Below are 25,271 nucleotides of genomic sequence, written 5' to 3'. Positions count from 1 at the left end.
AAAAATGCGGTAATTTAAAAACAAAGGAAATTACAAGGACAAGTAGAAAATAAGATTACGCTAAAATACGTCTGCCAACAAAACAGCATTACGTCGGACTTGATTGAAATGAAAACATGACCTCGCCGCAATAAAAGTTCATCACTGGAGTGTAATGTAACAGAAGCTGAAATCTACTCGACAAACACGAGCTTTTTAAGTTAATTATAATTTTTTATGTGCGTGTGTACATATCATTTGTTTTTAGACAGATTAAAAGAGACTTAGCTGATACAGGGCGGCGGCTACATCAGATTACGAGAAAATAGTTGCAGTTATTTTTCATGAAATCACCGTACCGGCAAACTTTGCTTATCAGTTTACCTCCAGCTGCGAACACATTTTAATAATTAAATCTAACAGTACTTGTTTATGTACCTACTGCAAAGTCGTAAATATGAACAAATCTGTAAACACGTCCGCCACTGAAAAATAAATGAATAAATTCTACTACCCCTGAACTATGCACGTGATTGCGCCATGAAAGTACAATAAAATAATTCAAGGTTCATATGACTTGATACCGACTAGGAATGCTAGATACAGTAGAATTTGGTAATAAAGGAGATACATCTCTTTGAAATCATCATATTTAAGAGCAAGTTATCTGTTGGTCCGATCAAGTTTTATATTGAGAATTACCTTACCAGACTTTCTTTAAGACCCTTAGGAGATTGGGCGCCATTTTTGAGACATCCTGTATAAAAAATGTCAAAAATATGTAAAAGAAACAGTTTCAAAACGTTTTTTAACACAAGCAGGCACAAACAATATTTACTTTTTGACCAAACTTCACTGATTGCTACAAGTTTATGTGCGTATTTTTTTAAATTTTTCTAAAGATAACCACGCATGATTACAATTTAAATCTTTATCAGTCTTAATCTATTGAGTGCTTCTGAACCGACTTTTTAATTTTTATTTCTGTTACATGGATAAACAACAATAAAAAATTTACATCTTGAAAGACTCTCCTCATGTGTTTAGAATTCACTTAAGAAAAATAGGATAACAAAGAATGAATTCCAGAGGAAAAGTCACCATTTTTATGTCAATATAAAGTGGATGGATGAGATAAAAAAAGTTACAAAAAATACCAAAAATTATTGTTCCAAAAAATTTTTATTATAAAATTTTCTTAAGCAGTAGTTCTCTGATTTATAACATCTGTAGGTACTATTCCAGACACGGAATCTTGGCCAACATGTTTTTGACATTTCTAAAAAAAAATGATGTAAACCAATCCACAGAACCAATCTTAAGTGTCATTAATAAATGACAATTATTAAAAATCACTTTGAAGTTTTTCTTGTGACATCAAAAAAGCAGGGAAATCGCATTATCGAGGCACAAGTTGGGTTATATAAAGGCCAGTTCACACATATTTGTCAGTTAAATGTCAGTTGTGGCCAAGATTCCGTGTCCGGAATAGTACTATCGCGGCCAAAATACTTTGGTCGTCAATATGACATAAATGATATTCAATTGTAAAGCAAGCTTTAGGATGTTTAACCTTATTTTTTACTTTTGTCAAAATTATTTTAATCCATCAGTGTCATACGGGTGGGGTAAATCCCAGCTGCGGAGGCAGGGTTCAAAAGCAAAAGATCCACATGGTCGCGGTTTAGACAACCTTCAGAAGTAAGTAAGACGATTCTAAATTTATCAAAAACTGAAGATGCCATATTTTTGACAAGAATAATTTGAAATTGTCATGTATATTGACATTAATACTTTATTTACATTTGAAGGGTCAAAAAGTGACGACCAAAGTATTTTGGCCGCGACAGTACGTATAGATTTGCAACCTTTTCTGGACTTGTAAATTTGACATTTGACAACTCACACTTGTCACTTTTTCGCTTTCATGGTTTAGTATTTTTCAAAGTGTTAATTAAGGAGGGTTCAGTTAGTAAAAGGAAGAGGTTTTTTCAAGACCATCTCGTACAGGATATCAGTTTCTGTAGTGAGTAGTAAACATTTTATTTACACCTAAACATAAACACGTTCTCATTTTACACTAATAAAAATTGTTTATACCCCGAGACAGAATACATTTGTGTCTTATTGTTGAAATAGAGTCTGCAACAATGATGAGTGGATTTATTCAATATTGAGCGGCAAGAATACAAAATATCCCAGTTTTCTAAACTGTTATACAGTGTGGAATAAAATTATTTACATCTAGTTACCTTTGCATTAAAAGAAAGCCTAACCTCAAAATATTCCAAAATTCCAAATGTGATTTATTGCGAAGGGATGATATGAATGCAAAGTAGAGATTGAAATTAAAAAGGAGCTACCAAAAGCAAGTCACAGCTAGCGTTGAAAGTGGCCACCAACGTTTGTTAATTCAATTTAGTAAATTCTAACAATTGTCAATTCGATTGATGACATTTATTGACAGAACTAATAGTTCGGCACTTCAAAAAAAAAGTAGAGCGGTACAGGAAAATTTACATGTGCAAAAATTCCAAAGGTAATTAGATGTAAATCATTTTATTCCACACTGTAGTAAACATCTTTCGTGGCCCATATTAGAGATCTAATCGACAGATTCGTTAAGGCGGGAAGTACAAATAAAAAGAAATCAATTGGAAGGCTTCCAGAATCTAAGAAAGCTGTTGGGGTTTAAAGAAATGACTAGAGAGAGCACAATCCACAAACATTTTGCAATATTTGAATATTTTAAAGGCCAAGTGTCTAAATGACGGTTTAAAGACTACAGAAAGAAATTACACTCACTATTATTTACAAAATTTTAATATTCTCAGTAAGGTGTTTCAATGAGAAAAGAAATAATCGATTACGACATTCTCTACTGCCATAGGTTTGGTTTTCTTCTAATTTTTGACGGATTTGGATTTGCAAATGCTGCTTGATTTACGTGTTTTCATTTTATTTTAATTAAGTTTTAATTTTTTCAAAGATTCTCTCGAACAAATCACCAAACCTATTACATATATCATTTAATTCTGAAAAAATAAGCTTTTTAATGATGCCCAATTTAACTCATGTTCCCATTAAAAAAAATCAAGTTGGCATTGTATTTTGAAAACTTAGAGATAAAAAAAATTCAAAAATAATTGATACATACATAGCTTTTCATGAGTCCTAAGTCTGTTTAAAATTTTAAGGTTCTAACTTTTTTACCATTTTAGCAGGACGGAGCCGGTTCCATACATAATCGCAACCCTGTATGTATTGATACTATACAAAATGTTGTTTTATTATCCATTTATTTAATACAAGTTAACCACGCCATCAGTACTATGTACTTTATTGTTCCCTACAACGAATTGTGTTCAAACTTTTGATCTCGAACATGATCTTTCGTTGTTTTCTTTCTTTACTGCCAGTTGTCACAGAAAGAAACGGCGATCCTTCATCTTCATAATTATCCTGGAAAATTGCGAGCCGCAATATTTTCTCTTTGGCAACAAGCACCTAATCGAGTTAACGCACCGAAAGTGACACGAGTTTTCCGGCAACCGCCCGAAATCAATTTGTTAGATAAACAACCATAAGAAATAAAAGTCCGTGCCGACATGTAAAGCTAAACTCTCATTCGCGAATATTATCCGGCGAAGACGCGAACACGACCCAGCAACAGCAGTCGTCAACTCGTGAAATGCATATTAAGTTTTGGCGTTTGTTTAGACGAGGAGGGCTATAAAGAAAATATCATTTAGTCGGTGATGGTGCATGTTTCGACGGCGCGCGCGTCGTCACTGGGTCGAACGTCGGGACGCCTACCAGAATGTCAGTGGGCAGCTCGAAGGCATCCGATCCAGTCGTTGCCACTCTGATGCCGGCCGGATTCGTGCAGAGAACTCGGTGAAACGTGAACTTTCCTTCGGGCATGTGACCATCAAGAGATGACGCACTTGGTGCTAGTTCTTGTGCTTGCTGCTGCGGTACGGACGGGCGCGTGTCCCGCCATGTGCACATGCACGAGGCACCCTCTGCAACTCCTGAATTACACCAGTGTCTGTTGCGGCGGCTATCCAGACAACATCACGAGCCAACTAGACGAGACGACGTACGACCTAACAATAGGAAACCTCGACGCAAACCAATTGGACGCGATTGTCGACGATCTGGCGCAAATTAGACTTCCGAATCTGGACCGGTTAACAATCCAGACGAGCGTCGTCCCCGATCTGACCAATCTGACTCTGAGTGACTTGACCGAGTTGCGACACGTCAAGCTGTCTGGAAATAAAATCGCGAATTTGCCGGCGCTGAACCTAACCGATTTGCAGATTCTGGATCTGTCTAACAATTCGGTCGTCATCGTCGAACAACCGTTTAGGACATTGCGAAACCTAGAAATATTAAACCTGAGTGCGAACTCTTTAACAGTGATCGAGGCAGACAGTTTTAGTGGACTCGTTTCTTTAAAGTGTTTAGATTTGTCTGGAAACAACTTGACCACTCTTGACGACGCTACGTTCACACCGCTACAATCGTTACAATATCTCAATTTGAGCACCAACCGACTGAACACCCTCAACGAGAGATGCTTCATCACTTTAGTAAAACTCCAACAACTCGACGTGTCTTTTAACACTTTGATTCGTGTCGAATTGGGCAGTCTCCAGTTGCCCAGCTTGGCACGCCTCCTCCTCGCTGGAAACACCAAATTGGGGGCTTCACGTGAGCCCGTGTTGCTGGTGGGAACCGGGCAGCGGTTGCAAACGGTCGACGCTTCCAATATCGGACTCGAACAGGTACCTGCTGCGCTCACTCACTCCATCAGAACCCTCCGTCTGATGGGAAATTCTATCAAAACTGTCAGATGCGGTGACCTCGACTCTTATCCTCTCCTCCAGCTCCTCGATTTTAATTCCAACGGTCTCGAACTCATCGAAGACGACGCCCTCGGCCGTCTCGACTCCCTTTCCATCCTATATCTGACCAACAACCACATGACAGACATCCCGAAGAGCCTCTCCGAGAAGCTGAAGGTGCTGCACTTGGAGCACAACAGAATCCAACAAGTGCGCGCCAAAGATTTCCAAGGCTTGACCGCACTCGAAGTTCTCCTCCTCAACGACAATAAAATCGGACTAATTGAAGCCGACGCTTTCAACCAATTAACCTCCCTGGTCACCCTAGATATCTCCCGGAACCCCGTCAAGATCCTCGAAGCCGGCTGCTTGTCTGGCTCGATGGCCCTCCAAGTCCTCCGCCTGGCGAACATCGACGTAATTTCGCCCCCTAAAGAGGTGTCATTTCCTTTGTCCTCGACTGAACACCTGATCACGCTGGATCTCTCCGGGAGTCCGGGATTGGCGCGTCAATTGCTCGTCGATACCGCGGCCCTAGCCGCCTCCAGACAATTACAAGAGCTCGATTTGTCTTTCACCGAACTCGACTACATCCGCTCGGATTTGTTGCATTTCTTGCCGCAACTGCGGATTTTTCACATCCAGGGAAATCGCATCAATTGCACTCAACTCGAGTGGTTGGCGGCCTGGATGAGACGCCAAGACGAGCCCGAATACAAGAAAATCGCCTGCGCCAGTCCACCCGAGCTCTGGGGAACGCTCCTAATCGACCTTCAGGATGTAGAAATTTCCCCCGATTACCAACCGACCACTCCGGAAGTGTTCGCCGTCAAAAGAACCGAACAAGGCTTCAATCTCAAAGCGTTCGTCGCCGAGAAAATTTTCCACCAAGAGTCGAAATTCGCGCCGACCGAAAACGTTAATAATGAAACGACTTGGAGCAGCTTGGAAGCGACAGTTTCGTCGAATGCAAATGAGAGCGGCACGACTGAGATTTCTCACGATTTATTCGCCGCCTCCGAAGAGAAGAGTTTTAACGCACACAATAATAAGTCGGAGGAGTCGTTCCCTGTGGTGCAGTCGGTCACGTTGGACGTCGACGTTAATTCGAATTCTTCGCATGAACGCGGAGAAATGTCCATGTTCAGCGCCGGGGAAAGGGAGAGGGTGCATCCCGGGCTGCTCGTGCTCGCCGTCGGGATGCTGGGGACGGCGGTCGCGCTGGCGATGCTAGCGATCAGATTCGCGAGAAGGAAGAGGGCAGCGTCGAGGCTGCGCCAGGAGGATCTCGAGGTGAGCAGTCTTCCCGGTGTAACGGAATTGTGGTGACATCTGAGGCAGGTGGACGAGGAACGGACGATACTCTATGAAACTACCTTAACTTAAGCGATTGTAAGTGCTTGTGATAAAAGTGAATTATACTTTTGTATGACTGAGCGATTTTTTTACTTAAGAATTGTAAGATATTGAATATTTTAGAGAGATAAAACGGGACGATATTTCCAAATTCGTGTCATTAAATAACTGTGTGATATTTTAGGTAATTCGAAGATGAATATTTTAATAAAGACGTTGCGTTTCGAGGGCGTTCGCGATGCCGAATGGCCCTTCTTCATTACAATAAGTTTCTTTCCCGATCTTAATGTCCCGGCAGATTATAGTTTTTGCTACCGATTGTACATACTTCTCACAATTACATTTATACTTAATTGCGAGATTTGTTCTGTGTATTGTGATAGTCCCATATAAATTTAACAAGGAAATATAGACGTATTTAAAATAACGCCAATTTTATCTTCATTACCCTCACACACCGAAAAATCTCCCTTCTTTAGTTTAATTATCCCAAAAAAAAGAATCTTCGACGAACTCATATTGACAACTATCTGTATAAATTAATCATTACACCCGCTAACTGGTATTTAATTTAATTTTAAATATCAGATAAATAACTGATTAAAAAGTTCGTTTGGAAACTGCATCATTAATTTGGCGTAATAAACGCACTGTTGCAAAATACTCTATCTAACAAACGAAACATATAACTTATGACAGTCAGCTACCAACCCTAAGAGACAATACTTTTGAAGAATTTTTTTAAATATAAAAATTGCATCATACAAAACTGTTTTAACCAGACTGTATTACTATTACAATATTAAAAATTATTCTATAAATATTCAAACCATTGTGGCAACGTAATTCACATTCTAAAGCTGATCCCAGTTTTAATAATAAACTCAATGATATTTTAAATAATGTAAACTACGATTATATAATGAAATGGAAATAAAATAGTTTAAAACAAAAGATTGGAAAATATTTTGACGTAAAATCTTTTTCATTACACACAAATGCTCTAATAGTTCAATCCCAACTGATATTGTATACGATAGTTATTTGTACAACTAGTTATGAAAGTCATACTTTTTTTCATAAATTTGCAGTTTGATTAACGAGGGCGTAAGTCCGAGTTAATCAAGCAAATGAGTGAAAAAAGAGACTTTCAAAACGTGTCACACGCTAATTTTTTACATATCGTTGTAAATTTGGCCTAAAAGGATTAATGAAAAATTAAAAAAAAAGTAGGTACCCTTTGACAATCATCTCCAAGGAGATGGAATAAAATAATGCAATCACTACGATTTTTCGTTTAAAAAAGTGCTACTTTCATTACGAATACAAAAAATAGTTATTTACATAAAAGTCAGGAAAATCTCACATTACTGAAGAGGAGCTAAATTGAAATACGAGGCACTTTGTGCCGAGTATTTTAAAGCTCCGAGTCAAGTAAGAGATTTTACTGACGTGTTTTGTATTAAATTTTTCCGGAAATCCTAAAAAGACGAAATTTACACATTTTAGAAATTTTTTTTACAAATTCCACAAAAATCAAGTTCGTCAATCTTGTTGGCAACTATAGTTACAAAGTAAAAAACGTCGAAAAAATTTATTTTGCGTCTTGTCAAGTCTTTACAGTACTAGTCCGGAAAATTCAATTTTCCTGCGCGTAAATAAGCAGGGAAATGTTGTTTCCAAGACTATTTCCGGAAAATACATAAATATATCCATTTTGAGCACCTACCTTACTTGCACCGGTGATTGAAAGGGGACAAGCGTAATTTTGCAATAACACTTTTAAAATTGTTCTTGTTGTATGTAAACACATCAGAGCAATCTTAATTATTATTAATTTATTAAAAATTCAGTATAACCCGTAGTTTCTGAGATACGGCAATAATAAATTTACCGGTTTTAAATAAAATTATAACATAAATTCTGCAAAAAAATATAATTTTCAAATAATTTCTTTTGAAAATCTTCTATATGAGATCGAAAACATTCGTTCGAGGAACCCACAGGATATGAAACTGTGATGACGAATTTCTTTTTTTATCTCAATTATTTTCCGAGTTATAAACTAATCAAAGATGAATGTGTCAGAGTAAATAAAGAGCATGTCATTTTTGTATGGTCAAACACAAAAAGAAAATTCTTTTATTAAAATCAGTATACATACTCGTACTACAAAATTACCAAACATCGTTTTTCACTACATTTTATAGAGCAAAAACGCCTACGGACTAGACGTTTTTTTTTTCTTTACATTTCATTGAAAACAAATAATATGTATTTAATATTTCCTCATATTTCAAGCTTTTCCAAGTACTTGACGAGAAAAAATCTTATCTGTGGGAACACGCTGACGCTTCAAATTTTGAAATATTCAAAACAGATATTAAAATTTATATTTTTCATCGTCATATTAATTGATTGATGATATATTTTTATAGACAGACTTGAAATATTCATCAATATTCTTTTCATCACATTAAACGCCACCTACACTTCCAAACCGATATTTATCGCTTCTCACTTCGTAATGTTTTCCCGAAAAATCACAAACCGTTTAATATAATCTGACGCATGACGTCAAAAACGAAGGATTTTGCTACAAACTTGCAAGAACCCAAGATGAAACGGAACACAAATTCTCGTCTCTTTTGATTGTGGATGAAATCTGCAATTCATGAAAAATTAAAATTCCCCACAAAATGAACGCTAAAAAATGTCGATCGGTATGAATTGCACCGACAATCCTCGACCACGCCAGAATCGTAAAATAGAAACCGTTCGTCTGTCATAGTTGGTCGTGGGCGCCTCAGGTTTTCAATTTCCTATAATCACCGTAACTACTCCTCTGTGTACAGTAGCGTAAGAAAAATTGAATTGCCGGAAGCAGTTTTGAAGTCATTTCTCGATGATCCGACAGGATTCATTTTTGTCCCTTCGAACCGGGAGGAAAACACGGAATAATTTTTCAGGGGGCGGTCGGAGACGAATTTTCTTCTAATTCCGCCCCGGCCGGCGTCGATTGCTCGACTTAATGGATGCACGGTTCTGGCGGAAGTGTTAACACTATCCAATCCGAGATGTGTATCTCACCGGATTAGTGTTTCATCGTCCGGAGTTGTGCTCTTCGTGATATGATCGTGCACGTGAGCGATGATTTACTTCCAGTCAATCGACTGTAAGCGTCTTTTACCCGCGCAAATTGAATACCCGCCCCTGGCGAGCCGCGGTGTAGATGACGGGGTTACCCGCCGCTCACCCCCTTACGACTTGCAGTTTATTATCGGTGTGTTGATCTAATAACACGTCACTTTCCGCCCTTAGGCCTGTTTTAGGACCCGAAATATTCAACGCACTCCTGAACTTTGTTTAATCAACTTGATCAACTCGGAAATTATGTACATTATGGAAAAAGATCGGACGAACGCCCACTACGGCTTCTGGTAATAACCGACTCGTGTTTCTGCATCTTCGACACAAAAACTGCGAAGCGGACTCGTGGCATTTCATTAAAAAAGCTGGTTTGGATGAACGCAAATGTTGCACAAAAAGTTTCCACGGCAGAGTTCCCTCTACGGTAAGTGACAAAATTAATATAGAATCGCACGACACGAGCTGTCGTGCACCTTCACTCGTTTCCGGTGAACGTAAGTTATTTCCAAATAACAGCAAAAAGTGACAAGTCAAGCTCTTCACTCATGAAAAATACTAAACGAAGAAATACTTAAAATCAAATTTTATATCCGAAACACTACGTAAAAACTTACGAGTGGAATTAATTCGAACGTTTTCGCCGATCCTTTCTTGTAGACTCGTTCAACAACTAACATCGCAGTCGAATTGGTTCACTTTCAAGACATTATACTAGGATGATATTCATGGAACAGTTGAGAACAAAATGAACGTCACAAGCAACGGTCATCTGTTACACCGTGCTGCACCCGAACGCTGTCACATTACAGCTTGAGCCGAGTGTACATTAGATTAGATTATCCCTACAGAATCCAGAAGAGCACCTTGCATTTTTCGCCAATTAAACTAGCTGCAGCTTGATCCTTTGCAGACATAACACTCGGATTTTGGCTTCATCCCCAATTTTGCATAATCCATAAAAGCTGCACCAACTACATCCCTCTTTATGGGGTTGCTTTATTGCACCGTATTCTAAACAGTCCAAGTACAAAATAGATGTGCCACAGACTACTAAATCACGTGTTTATGAAACATTTTTTGCGTGAAACCACCTCAATGGGGTTGTAGCATATCCATTTCGCTAAACTATATCCCACTTGCATTTTATTGGAGTAGCTTCTACTCGGTCTCAATGTTTTATGCGAAGCAATTACTTTGTAAGCTTTATCGACTGTAATTCGCGCCGGAAGTAAGGCCGGATTATAAAATAATAAACTGTGACGATAAACAATGCCATAATACCAACTCGCGATGTCACTTTCACATAAAATTTCAACAGATAAAAATTTACCGATGTTCCGTTCACGAAACGATTGTTTTACAAGCTGATAATAAACAATAAGAACGTCTTTATGGCGGGGAAAAACGGTTATTTATAAGAATTTCTGAAGCGAGAGACTTACCACCTAAATCCGCGAAGAAAATGTCGCGCAGAGCCAAGAACTCCTCCTCGGGTGCCATATTGTTACTCCCAAAGCAATTATTTTCGGGCCAGACCTCCCTGCAAAACAACCGACACAAGCTAATAAAACCATCGATTATTATGTTTTGTTTGGGCTGTATTTTACTAAGGTTATTAACAACAAAAAAAACTTGCAGGGGCGTATAATAACAAATTGCCATTATTATTCAGGACTCCATTAGTGGTATAATTTGGAAAAATCTTTGAGCAGCTCGCACGCGATCCTGATGATTTCATTTCGTCACTATATTACACAATGCTCGATTCGGCTAATAACACTTTCAAGTTCTTTCGATGCTTCCGGCGGAAAAATAAACATTGTTTTTTATTTTGTTGGCATACTTTTTCGCATGTTGCATCCACTTGTGGAATACAGGGTCTAGAAAATTCGCCAGATGAATTATGCGACAATAATCTTAATATAGAGGCTTTTAGAGCGAACACTTGGCCAAACAAATTACATCTTAATTTCTCAACGGTGGAAAAGTTGACTGAACTAGAGAAAGCAAATGACAACCAAGTCGTAAAATTTATCACCAAACTTCCAAAGTCCTTAATAAGTAAAACAAGCTTATGCAGAGCAAATGTAACATAACCACGGTGCGCCTGATATTATAGTAATTAGGTGTTTAAGCGTGAAGTTAAACTTAAATGCCGTGTGTTTGCGCAGGTTAATTAGTTTCCGTGCGAGAGTTTGCGAGTTATGAAAGTATGAGGTAGGGTTTCCCTTCTAAAAGTTACAAAACCAAATGGAAGAAAAGAACGAACGTTGTCAAGTCGGCAAAAGGGAACCGACGAATCAATACGCCGTACTTAGATAAACCAAAAGAAACATACCTTGCAGCACGCAACAGACTGACTGCATTTTCGTATTCGCCTGTCCTCAACTTCCTTTGGACGTTCATCATGGCATCGGCCCTGACAAAATGTGCAAAGCATTATTATTGTAAAACCAACTCCAAAAAATATGTAATTTGAAGTGCGAAAAAATGCATACTGAATCGCTGAAACAACTGTGACGTTGAAACACGCCACACAATTGTTGTCGGTATCGACGTGCTTCCCCAACAGGGTTGACACCACCAGAATGATTATTAAATCTCTGGCGTCTGTATTAACTGTTTGGTGTTCGAGATTGTTTCAACGCTGACATCGACTCAATTCTGTGTTTGTTAAAGCAACAGTATTGCGATAATATTTTATTGTGTTGTGAGAAGGTCGTTTTTTGATCGCAATCGCAGACTTCTGTTCTTTGAGGAAAAAAGCTGCACGAGATTTATTTACGGCCGGACCTTCCTCCGTTTTACGATTGCCCTCCAAGACGGATATAAACCGGCATGAACGAAAATTTTTGACGTAATTAAATTTGGAGCAGTAAAGTGGAAAGTAATTCTATTTTACTACATACTTTTGTTCGTCTATGGGAACGTCGGAGGCGGCATCGAACGGTACGACGTCTGTGGAGAAGTCAGTGTTTCCTTGCAGAACAGTGGACAGCTGCGGGGAGACTTCATCCCACTGACTTTCTAAATTTACATCTGGCTGTGTTACGACAGCATCCTGGGTCGCTATAAAATATAAATTACAAATTAACTGTAGCCACTTTGCTCCGAGTAAAATATCATGTTGTAACAACAGCATTTTAGCTTTCAATTATTTGTCTTGTTGCGATGAAAATATGAATAAATTCAAACTTAATCCGGTTGAAATCCTCAAAGGGGCTGATATCGTTTAAAATTCGGCGAGACAAAAGAGCATGTCGAATTGAAGTTTTGCAAAAGCAAACATGAATGAGTAATAATCTCGGGGCAAATATTGGATGAAGAAGGACATCTGGCTCGACTAGTCTCGCGGATGTCGGCGCTCAGCTTCTCAAATATGAAACGATTCACGTCAAAAAGTGCAACACTTCAAGCCTGTCAATATTTCTAGCGACGACAAACTTTACCAGCATAAATACATAATATTTGTTCGAATTTTCCACCATCCAGATTCGTTCGAAAATTCCGAGTGCCACTCTCGTCAAAAATCCCCGAGATTAATGACCACCGCCGGTAACAAACACATTACTTACCTACGCGAAGCAACAATGGAAAATCTGTAATACACTTACGTTTTTGCCTTCTTCTTCTCTTCTTGGTCTTTTTCTGTACGACGACGGAGCTGCCACCGCCGCAAAAACCCTCCAGCAACTTGACGAAAACATGCTGGGTTTCCATAAGATCCTTCAAGTACGCGTTCGACATCTTCAATTCATTGTAAGTAACTAATAACGTGATTATGAGTTCGCGATATTCCAATATGTAAAATATGTTGCTCTTAATCACTCGAGCCGAGTCGCGAACCGTTCCGTCTGGAGATTTATCCATGACGCAGATTGTTAAGAGTAATTCTCTGTACGCCAGCAAGGCTAGGTGGAGGCGCCGGGACCACAAGATGATCTTTTTCTTGTCGGTCTGGATCATGTCGAAGTAATTTTCCATAAGCTGTTGAACGTACCGGAACGTCTGCACAGCCATCGTTTCGCTGCAGCGAAAATAACCCAAATAGCAACGAATGAAAATTATTATCCGAAAAAACTGCCCTTGATTTAATTATCAAATGTTGTTGAGCGTTTAAATAACAACACACTCCAATCAATGCACTCAGCTTCAGAAAATAAACCATTTTCATGGTTACAGAAGAAAGGTTTTACGTTTAATCAAGGTCCTGCACGAAATAGTTTTCAAAAAAACTCTTTTGCTGCCTCAGCTAACTCAAAACACCTTAATTTACATTTTGAAAAATGATAAATTATGAAAACTGCAAAATGACAGATGTGACCTGTCAAATGTCAAATTTACAAAGCTAACTACGATGTAAGAAACATTTATAATAGCACTGTACAACTATCTCAGTTTTTAAATTTAGTTTTTAGTTTATGTTTGTTGTGAAATTAACAAGAAACTATTGGGAATGGTGAAAAAAACCGGACCAGATATCGTAAGTTTTTACTTTATTTCATTCAGAATGGTGCGCGTTACGGGTGAAGCGAGATATCATCTGGAGGCAGCACTGAATTTCCATGCGAAGAAAAATGCCTCTTTAATTGAAAAACTGGCTCACTTAGCCATAAAGTGAATAAACGCTCGCGTTCCGTGTGAAGGCCTCGAAACGGAAACAAAACTGATTTGTGTAAATTAAACAAATTGAGTAATTTAGCGGCTGCAAAAAGTGGAGCGAGCATTTAACTCTCGACAGGACCGGCAAAGTGGATTAAAACATGCAAAAGGACTTACCTAACTAATTTAACTTCAAACTTATAACATCTATTAAATTCCATGAAAAACCTAAGGGCCCATAAATAATAGGATTCATCGTGGGCCTGGGCCCTCGCCCGGACTAAATTATCCTTAACGTGATACATAAGCGTGTTGTAGGCCCCATTTAAAAATTCAACACAAAACTCTTTCAGAAATAATCTAATGCTGAAAGCCGAACGTCGTTCGAACGTGTTGGTTTTGATCGGCATCCGATTTTTTGGCGTCTTCGGTTTTTTCTTGTCAATATCGAAATTCAAAGCTTCGAGATTGTTTAACGGTTTGTGACAAAGGAGTTCGTTGTCGCTAATTGATTTCATCGCCGTGAGGACGTATGTACCCCCGAATCTGGAATGCCTGCAAGCCATTCAAAAATAAATATTATCGCAGACCGATGTGCACACCCGCCGATCGATAAATGCATAAACAGAAGGAAAATCAAGTATTATTTAACAAATGTTTAATTAATTCGCTATTGTGATTCAATAAATGATGTATTATTAGCAATTAGCGCGAAATTAATGGAATAATGCACTCCACATTTCGTGTCACAACACACAACATAAATTTTATTTGTGCATCAGATGTACAAATGCAGCGAAATATCAGGTTTGTAGATCCATTCCAGCTAAGTAAATTCAATGGGAATTAAATCATCCTTCAGATATCTCATTTCTGGTTCGCTGTTGAGAAATTGTTGACTACTGTTACCCGAACATTATCTCAAGTTGAACAAAAGCCACGTCACTTCTTTTTTTTAGAATCCAACGCAATTAAAAAATCGCAAACTACATTTACTCTTTACTCGGTCGGGATCTAAATTGCAAATTATTCGCTGCATTTAACGCCACCCTTTGTCAACCAAAACTCGCCAATTAGTGTTCAAAATAAATCACCAATCAAAGCAACAAAAGCTACCAACACAGTCAGCGGACTGTTGTGCAGAAAGTCTTATTATTAGTTTTGACAATTAGCGCCTGTTTAAAATAGAAATGCGCCGAACAGGTAGATAATGAAACACCGTTTGCAAGAAAAATAAAAGCCCATTACCTCGCTCCGTTGTACATTTTTATTTTCTGTTGCTTTTGGTTAGTTTCCCGGTGTCTTATCGCGAGTAGTTCTGCTTCATCTCTTATTTTTTCGGTCTCGCTCCTTTGCAGAGCTGCGCGAGCCAGTTCGGACGCTCTCTGTTCCCTCAGCATGAACGACAATATTTCCAGAGTGTGCATGTAATAAGCTTTCTCGTTGGTGGAACTTGTTATGTATAAAATTATATCCAACATTCCGGATTGATGCAGCGCCCACAGCACCTAGGCGAATTTCTCTCGAGGTTATTTTCGACGAAAATTAAAATCAAAACGGATCGACTACCTGATCGTGGATGCTGGCATCGTTGTCTGGTCGCTTTTCGGTGGCGGGATCCGGGGGAACGTACAATATATTTCGAATTAGAATCAGGATCCTCTCTATTATCAGGCTATTCTCATCCCCACGTTCGGCGTAATCCTAAAAAAATGCAGTCAAAGCGGGAAATTTGATTGAAATAAATGATAAATTGGGATTTGGATGAGTAATTAGTCGAACGGCTGTCGGGTCAATTCATCACGAAATATCTCGGGTGGGACGGTCTTCGTCAAATCGGCCATAAATTTTACTTTATGTGGGTATATATTGCTTTTAATTGAAATGCACCAGTAATTCCGATAAAATTCGGACGGGTCTGGGCCCTCTCGTTGAAAATAAATCAAGAAAAACTCTTTATTAAATCTCTGGGACACAAATTTTGTCTTTAAACGTCATAAAAATAGTAAGAATGAACAGTAAAGGTGAATCAAAGTGTTTCAATAAATTGTTGTGAAGTGGTTTATTGGCAAATAATTTTGTATAAAAGCTATGAAAATTTTAGGAGTAGGCAATAAAGCTGAACAAAGTGTCAGTGTGGTTCAGTTTCAATAAATTGTAATAGAGTCGTTTATTGGCAAATAATTTTATAAAGAGAGTTGATAACGATGGCGATAGGCGGTTTGACGTGGAACTACCACACACATAAATATTTATCGATGAAAATGTACCGATAATTGATAAAGTTTGAGCTTTGAAATTCGCAGCAACTTTTCGGAAAAACCACTTCTTTCAAAGTGAATTAATTAAAATTTCAGAAGGGAATAACATGATTAAATTCCTAATTAAAAGCTGTACAGCACAACAAGTTGCTGAACAATTTAGATGAGTGAAAAAATCTAAACTGATTTTGCTCGCTAATAAAGTTGAAAATAAACGACGTCGAAATCAATTATCCCAAACAAATGGTTTGGCCTCTGAATGCAGTCGATTTGTGCCGACGTTGTTGGTGATTTTTCTGTAATCTCTGGCGCACGTTTGCGCATTAAATAAAAGAACAAGTTAAACAAAAATGTGCCCCAGATATTAAAAAGCGCTTTATGTCTTGACGAAGAGTGGCACAAAACATTAAAGTCAACACAACAAACAAACTTTACGTGGAAACGGCATAAAACAGAGACATTAGCAATAACGGCGTCTGTTTCAAACATGCAAGCGCCCCGAAATGCTCCAGAACATTTCACTAAATTACACTTAAGCCCGCTTTCAATGTACCGACCAGAATTGCGACAAAAAAGCCATATCTCAAAATTTTCAGACTTCGTAATTGTGAGCTTCCAGGGCCGTAACTTATGAAAATGGTACGGGGCGAGTGCCATCCAGGTCAACAGTAATATGCAAGTGGTGACGTGTTGTATATTCTGGAAGCTACGAGATCCGGGCGAAAAGTCCTGTGTCTCTATTGTTGTCGTGCCCCAGTTGATGCTTTAGTTTATGATAAAATTATTTGACAGTCTGCATTGTAAAGCCAACTGTGGCTTTGCATAAAACGGAACAATCTTGTGTAAACTGCCAATATTGTTCCACTAACTAATTGGGCGCTCGTCGGAAAAGTTTCCTCGTATTTCAGAACTGTTTCTCCGAGTTTAAATTAAGAGTTAGTCTTAGGTAGAATCATTAAATATTTAAATGACTGATTTACAGACGATAATGTGGCGGCTTTATTTTACAACAGCAAAAGTTTGTACTTAACATCTGTTCGGTAGCTCAACAGTTTTAATTAAACATACTGCACTGGCATATTTATAATTATTGAATTAAAACTTTCCAAGTACATGTTGAGGGCACGTAACGCGAAGATTTGTCTCAGGCGGGGAAGCGATAAAAGCTCTCTTTTTTGATGCACTAATGAGACGTCCGCGTTTCAACTATTTTCAAAACAAAAAATCATTTTAATTAAACTTGGAAAAGTTCCGGTTATCGTTGTTAAATACTTACAGTTTCTAAAATTTTACTCAATCTGGTGCTAAGTATCGCCCAGAAGCTTTCATCCGCAAATGTTCCCTTGTAGCTTTTCAAATGATCTTCTATTTGAAGGAAATGGTTTCTAAATATTTTATCTGTGGGAAGTTCTTCATTCCATAACATTAACGCCGGCGTTGTTAAATTTACCAACAGTCTGGAAAATCAAAAGAACGATAATATTAAACTCGAACGTTCTTATTAAAATACAAATTCGCTCAAGAACTCAAGAACTATGTAGTTCATTTAGACAACAAAAACATTTAAGTACGTCGTAGCTAACTCTGTTTTATCTTACGCTACATTCTTAGTGTCTCATTACTTCTTATAACTGCATATAACATAATAAATCATATCTATTTAATTCAATTATTAGTTTGAATTTACTAGTTTTAAATGTATTAAAATTAGAATTTGAATAGTATACAGAGTGTTATGGAAGTCCACGTAATAAATTTAATCACACATTATGTATATCCCAAGTGCAAAGTTTTTTATCGGAAATTTTTTTGCTAATGATCGAAAACATCCATAAATGAGGTCAGAAGACCAATTATTAGCAAATAAAGTCGAGGGCTTTTATTTGATAATAATTGGTCTTGTGACCGAATAATTTATGGATGTTTGAGTTCATTAGCAAAAAAATTGCCGATATTAAAATTTCGCATGAGGGGTATACGGCTGATTATTTCCTGAATAGAATGAAACCAAACGCATTATTTCCAATCCTTTTTATTCAATAATTAAAAAAAAAATCAGGTAAAGTTTGTCCAGCGAGAAATTGGTTGACATAAAAACCACTAAATTTTACATAGAGGAAGTAGTACCTAGCGCAGGTAAAATTAGAAATATATCCTTCAAGCAATAATATTTTTGCCCTGAAATTATGCTCTAATTAATGTATTCTAGTGCATTTTGTAGTGTTGGGTTAATTTAATACAATTTAAAATCTCCCAATCTCTCGCTGGACAAAGTATACCGACATTTTTTATCAGATTATTGCACATGTGCATTTTAGAGAAATTTTATGGGGTTATTTTTTGTTTTATCGTTTTGATTGGTCAATATTTGTCACGCAATTGGTTGCTAAACACATGAAGGAAATAATCACCAATAGAAAGAACTCTTTAAAATAAACATTGATTTTTTTAATCGAATATTTTTTTTAAACATTTTTCTAGCTCCTAATTCGACACTTCGCTCATGGGATAATCATCAATTGAAGCGAAAATGTTTTTGTGCGATAAAAAGGTTGCAGTTTCTTTTGAAACAAAAACGACCGCTTTTTCCAATGTTATCGTAATCAGTATTAAAAAGTCACAGTACGGTAGTTGTTCGATTTTTAAACCGAAGTTAATATTGTTTTAAAATTATTAAAAATGGTGAATTTCACTAGTGCCGAATTATTTAACCAATATGGTGTTATTGTATGGGGAAGCTTTAGGTAATGCGGTCGAAGCGCGGCGGTTGTACACGGAGCGATTTCCAAATCGTAGAATTCCGGATTCGCGGACTTTTTCGGCAACTGTTCAACGAGTGCGTGATCACGGAAAACTTGATTCACCAACTCATGATCATGATCTGGGACGTCCAAGAAGTGACCACGTTTTGGAAATACATAGAACATACGTGAAAATTCGGAAATGTTAGTGCGAACACAGGCTTCTTTGGTCCGAAGGACACAAGCCTGCTTGAATAATGAAGACCGCCATTTTGAACATTTATTATGATTAAATCAGGTCAGTGAAATTATTACTAACCTATCTCAATAGTTATTTGTACAACTAGTTATGAAAGTCATACTTTTTTCATGAATTTGCAAATTGATCAAATCAAGCAAATAAGTGAAAGGAGATTTTTATAACGTGTTGTACACACAATTTTTTTGCATTTCGATGCAAGTTGAGAAATTTGGTCTAAAAGGAATTATGAAAAATTACAACAAAAAAGTAGATATGCTTTGACAATCATCTCCAAGGAGATGGAATAAAATGATGCAAAAAAGTACTACTTTCACTACGGTTTTGGTGTAAAAAAGTGCTACTTTCACTACGATTTTGAGTGTAAAAAAGTGCCACTTTCATTATATTTCAAAAAACACGTTTTTCTAACCCATAATTTGACACTTCGCTCATGGGATAATCATCAATTGAAGCGAAACAGAGAGTGAAAATGTTTTTGTGCAGTAAAAACTTTCCCAGTTTTTTGAAGAAAGAACGATCGCTGTTCTAATACTAACAGTTTTTATTGTTTTTTATTCGAGGATTTTAATCAAGTAATTCTTTTTTCGTGCTTCGTTCTCAATGGATGTGTAAACACATGAGCGGGAATGAATTTTTGGGTTCAAACCATATTTAATTTTAACTCTGTTTTGAAAATTTTGCGGAAAAAATGATAAATAAAAAAAATGTTTATTTTAACGAGTCCTGCTGGTGATTAAATTTATTACGTAGACTTCCATAACACCCTGTATTAGAGAAGGACTTTCGATTACCTCAAATCTGCGCCACTAGAAAATTACAATCGCTCTTTACAAACATGTAGTGAGGCGTATTGTTGGTTGCCTATCGAGAATTATTTTTTTTTTAAATGATGAACAATAATAATTGTTGAATTAAACTAAAAATGATGTCTACCTTAACAGTACATCAAAAAGGTCGGTCTCCTCCCAATAGCTCTTTAATAACGGTATCAAATCGTTTTGCAAGACCTTAATTTCACCAAGCTGCCTCCGTATATCGTGGCTCTCATCATCCCTCCTCAAGTAGCGAATTAAATCTTTCACAGTCTCAAGGGTATTAGAATCTGCATAGTACTTATTAGATTTCACATCATAATAACCCAGAGCGCTGCACGTTGCGGCCAATTCGGCCGATAAAATCGAAGACATCTTCAATAAAGCCCCCAGTGTCACTCATTTAATTTAAATTCAAACCGGGTATTATTTGATACTTTCGCATAAATTCCCAGAGACGTTTAAACAGAAGTGGAGTTTTAATAAGTTGCGAAATTTATATTAATGTGAGAAGTTATAAACACAAGTTTTGATTTATTAGTTCCAAAGTTAAATTAATTAAAACACCGCGTTAGTATCACTGACAATTAGGACCTCACAGACACTGAACACCGTCACAGACGCATATTTGGTCGTTTGCACACTTGTAATTAACAAATTGCGATTTAAATGAGATTCCCTATTCCCTAAGAGGTTATGACACAAAAACGCGGGAAACATTCAGCTGTCACGTTGGAAGTCGGCAAACCCGATCATAGGCGAAAACGACCGATGTGTCAAAAATTAGAGGGAACTATAGAATGTTATGCAACACAATAATCGAATCATGTTATCAATATCATGTTTACTATCGAAATGATATCTGGAGTGTAAAAAATCGAGATGTCTTATTTAATTAAATTAGTTCAGGTTTATATGTCTATAAAGCTGAACTGACAATGAAGTTTAAATTCAAAATTGAGACTCCAAAACAACACAACTAGGGTGAATTAATTTGCCTCTGGGGCATTTAATTCTAACGAAGTTTCCGTTGGCGGGATAATTCCAAAAAGAGCTAGAATAGCGTGTCACGAGAGGTTTCGGGAGAGACGTATATTTGAGTGAGTGAAGAACACTCGGTGGAGAAATGAAAGTGTTTTTTAAAAGACAATCAAGGGATTTGAAACGGTTCGATAAGAGCAGCAATTTCGAGGAGACATATCGCACTGACTGATTCCAGCAGTGCGTCCTCGGACGGGCGAATTTTTATCACAACGTTTACAAACAGTGACACGGTGGTTTTCCATTTTGGAAGAGTGTTCGTTAATTTCCATTGATTTTCTGGTGAAATTGAATTAAAAAGCTTTGTAAAAAGCCGTCCCTCAATTAGCAGAAAGAGTTGTGTGGACCGATCGAGGCGAACGTTTCCGCTTTCGGTTCAACCCTAGCAAACGTTGTCACTTAGCTAGATGGATGCTAGTCTTAACATTTCCGTCCCTCGACGCAGGCACATTCCAGGAGTCCGTCTGTTTCAGTTGTAACTTACGATGTTCGAGTCAATTTTCGTTATTACGGAGGGCCAACTGCTACCTATAATCATTTCCGCAGCTGTATAATCCTGATGGATGCCGACTGATATCCCATAAATTTGCCTTGGAAAAACCTCGATCTAGATTTACATCTGACGCGGCATTATGAAATATTTGCTTTACGTAATACGAATAGATGATGGAAGTCGGCTTGTCCTTTGAGCGCAAAACAAATATTTCGAAAAATATGCAGCCGTCAACGGTGAAATATCCAAATAGTTCCCGGGTTCATCCTTTTCCCGTTGATTTCCATCCCCTCAACGCAACGTTTTTGCCAATTTCGATTAATAATAACGAAAATTTATTTTTCCTCGCTTCTATTTCCTGATATAACTGAAACTTTCACGAATCAATCCTATGAGACCCTGATTTCGGAAGTTTGCTAACCACATTCATGATAAATTGAATGGGATATTGGCCATTTACGACACAGCTTATTTCACCTGTCGATATCCCTAATTTTCCAACAACCGGAAGCCGTGCGGGAAGTTTAATTTCAATTTTGACGAATTTAAATGTATTTCGACGGGAATTGATCGATACTCTGGAAAGATGCAATTTAAATGTAAACTTTAGGCGATGTTTCCGTGTTATTTCCGATAAAATTGATTCTAGGGCGCGCTACGCAAAAATTTGCATTTCACGAATTATGAATGCCAGTCAGTTTGGTTATTGCTACGGTTATTGTCACCTTGTCAATATGCAAATATGTTATTTATACAAAACCCACATCCCACAACCATTACATTAAAACTGGTGTAGATTTTATATTTCACTTAATCGGTTGGTATTGCCAAAATCACATTTTTTTCAATTCCGCCATTAATACAGAATGAAAAGCTTTTTCGATGAATTCAAACAACACAATAAATTAATATTGCAATCTATATTTATAACAAGAGGTAACAAAGAAGAAAGATGCTAAGATGCTAATTTTTGTGAACATTTCATTTGAATATCATTTTTTTAATTTAATGTGAATAATAATAAAGGGTGTGTTTTTATTTTTTTTAAACAACGCAAAAACCAAAAAGTGAGGTTAAATTTAAACCGCTGATGAACCACTTGTCTTAAAAAGACAGATTTTTTAAACTGCATATTAAAAACACGCAAAAATTGAAAGTTAGATTTAAACAGCTGATCAGAGTTGCAATCCGGTGGTGCGTTCACAATCGATTCTTCAACGCCAACTTCGACGCCAAATTGTACCTATATAAACTTGATCTCCGTAAATTTATATCTACCAGCATCAAACTTTTCTTTACAGATATTAGGTACCCGATTTTGTAATGACAGTCGTACATGAGACAGTTTATTGTTGTACCGTTAATAAATTAGGTAAGCATCTACAAGAAATTAGTGCAACAGATGTAAGAGCGACAACCTAAAAATAAATGTATCTTAATATGCTGGAAAGTAGAAGTTTAAAATGTCAAAAAAATTATTTAATAACTTAATGAAAAAGTGTCTTTGGAGTAAACCTAAGAGAAACATTGTTGAAAATGTGGACGTTCAAAGCAAAGTGTTTGATTGGTTCGAAACAAGGGATTGTAAAGACATTAGTTAAAAGTTAGTTTGAAACGTTATCGACCACCGATTGTCATCAAGAGCAAGCACTGCCCCAACCTGACAACACGAATTAGTTCTGGTTCGACTTAGCCTCACAAAGCGTCCCATCAGACGAATTTACAACCCTTTATGTTACAGTGCAAATTAACGAAGCTCGACTATTGGAACACGCAGTGGCATATCAGTGTGCCATTGAATGGTATGCTGAGGCGAGAAACCATAATTAACGAAGGCCGAAATTGGCACTAGTGGCACATTCTGCAATAGCTAAAGCTATTTTCATTTACTGCCGGACACGGCCGACTTGATTATACACATGCCCTATCTCAAATACGATACGGGCCTCGATCCTTGAAATGGCTTTCGGATATCGTAATGAGTTTTCTAGTTGCTCGATTTTGTGGAAACGAATTAAGTAGAGAACATCTAAAAAATCCTTCCACTTCACAGATCTCAGAAATAGAGCGTTTTTGCTTCGATCGTTCTTCATCCGGAGTTTTCCTTGTTAATTTAACTTCGAGGAAAGCGAAAGATATCCTCCGTGTCAGACGATCGAGCAGGACAAGTTTCACGTTATGTGCAAAATCTACTAGACGTAAAAGTGCTCATTTATGTAAGAAGTGAGTCTATCTCAATTTCGCTCAAACGAAAAATGTCACAAAGTTTAACCGACGCGTCGTGCCCCTGATAGGTACTATTTTACTATATCTAATCTTCCAGTTTTATTTTTTTCTTATAAAAATCATTATGTGGAGTAATTGCTTAACCTAACAATCTTTAAACGTATGGGGGGCACGTATTGTTGGTTGCATCACAAATTTTGTTAGGCTTATTATTATTCGTAAACCACTCTGTAAAATACATGTCAGCAAATAGTGTTGTTATAATAAACAACAATAGACCAACATCAACAGATGCATTTATCGCTTTCAAAAAAGAAAGTACACATCTTGCCTATGGAGAAATAACAAACATGCTGCAAACTATTATGAATATAAATCACGTTTTTACGAGAGGGATTTCAACAACCTCTGCGGTCGTTTTTTGTAAACTTCCTACTTGTAAAAAATAGTATTATTTTTTTAAACATGTTGTGTAAATAACTATTATTCAATGTGATGGCAAAACAAGGAAAAATTACAAATTCAATAAATTGAAAAGTTCACGTGTCAAGTTATGATTCGTCATCCACTATACCTTCCAGACATTGTCCCAAGTGAATATCACAAGTAAAGTTAAAAACAACTCATTGTGACACCTTTATACACTCTAACGAAATCTTATTTATCAAGAAACATTTCTAACTCTTTTAAACTCGTTTAAATTTGAAAATCGCAAATAAATCATCTTGTCTTTAACATCAGGAACAACAAAAAATATCAGGGAAATAAGATTGTTACTTCATTCTTTAGAGATCTAGAAAGGCTTTTCCGACGCATTGCTTCGTTGTGAGAGAATTTTGAAAATCAATAAATACATATTTCTTTCTCATTAAATATATTTTAACATTTTTATTTTATCGCAACCAAATTATTTTACAATCCGATTGAAATATGTAAATATTAATTTAAATTTCTTTTAAAATTAAATCCTCGTTTTTCTAATTTCGTTATCCTTTGGCATCTAATGTAACTAGCTTTTCAATACCTGTCGAAAGTTTTGAGATAAACGAAGAAGGATTCAAAAACATTTTGATACTACCTATTACGCAAAATCACAGTAAAAAGGAAAAACCAAAATGAAAAATCCAGATTATTTTTAGCTGCTGGTTAAAATCCTTACCTAGTAGGTAATTTATATTGGCCGAGTTTGTTGAGAGCAGAATAAAGAGCAAATATAAGTTTGAACGAGAAGAATATTAAATGTTTATGTGGATGCAAATTTGATAAATGAAATACCGCGTGCGAGCGAAATATTTGCAGGCTGCATCGTGCGATACGTCGTAAACCAAACAATTTAAATTAAACTCATACTGAAAGCAGGTACAAAAAGCAAAGCAAACCAAGTCAAACTATGAGTTAACACCAGCAGCATATCTAATTAAATATTGGAACGGCAGCAGTAAAGATGAGCTGGCGCAGCAACGGCACGATTCAAGCTCGCAGGAGGAGAAAGAGC

At 37.1% G+C, this 25,271-nt stretch overlaps 2 protein-coding genes across 2 annotated transcripts in view; one reads left to right on the top strand and one right to left on the bottom strand.

Annotated features, from left to right (window-relative positions):
• timeout (circadian regulator timeout) overlaps positions 1–20,740 on the bottom strand; it is a 52,397-nt gene extending 31,657 nt beyond the window's left edge. Inside the window, exons 1-9 of the mRNA XM_069052777.1 lie at positions 20,138–20,740; positions 17,478–17,658; positions 15,510–15,644; positions 15,189–15,448; positions 14,118–14,495; positions 12,953–13,365; positions 12,248–12,407; positions 11,677–11,757; positions 10,781–10,878 (exon numbers count right to left, since the gene is read on the bottom strand). Of these exons, the coding sequence (XP_068908878.1) occupies positions 10,781–10,878; positions 11,677–11,757; positions 12,248–12,407; positions 12,953–13,365; positions 14,118–14,495; positions 15,189–15,448; positions 15,510–15,644; positions 17,478–17,658; positions 20,138–20,391 (1,960 nt within the window). The 5' untranslated portion in view covers positions 20,392–20,740. The remainder of the gene's footprint in view (positions 1–10,780; positions 10,879–11,676; positions 11,758–12,247; positions 12,408–12,952; positions 13,366–14,117; positions 14,496–15,188; positions 15,449–15,509; positions 15,645–17,477; positions 17,659–20,137) is intronic.
• Positions 3,813–6,607, top strand: LOC138134483 (insulin-like growth factor-binding protein complex acid labile subunit). Its single transcript, XM_069052778.1, has one exon. The coding sequence runs from the start codon at positions 3,918–3,920 to the stop codon at positions 6,159–6,161; it is 2,244 nt and encodes a 747-aa protein (XP_068908879.1). The 5' UTR covers positions 3,813–3,917; the 3' UTR covers positions 6,162–6,607.
• Positions 20,741–25,271: the final 4,531 nt, after the last annotated feature.

Source organism: Tenebrio molitor, chromosome 7 (assembly GCF_963966145.1).
Source record: "Tenebrio molitor chromosome 7, icTenMoli1.1, whole genome shotgun sequence".
In the NCBI taxonomy this organism is placed as follows: Eukaryota; Metazoa; Arthropoda; class Insecta; order Coleoptera; family Tenebrionidae; genus Tenebrio; species Tenebrio molitor.
The sequence above is the reverse complement of the archived record's forward strand: the minus strand, read 5'-3'. Positions and strand labels throughout refer to the sequence as shown.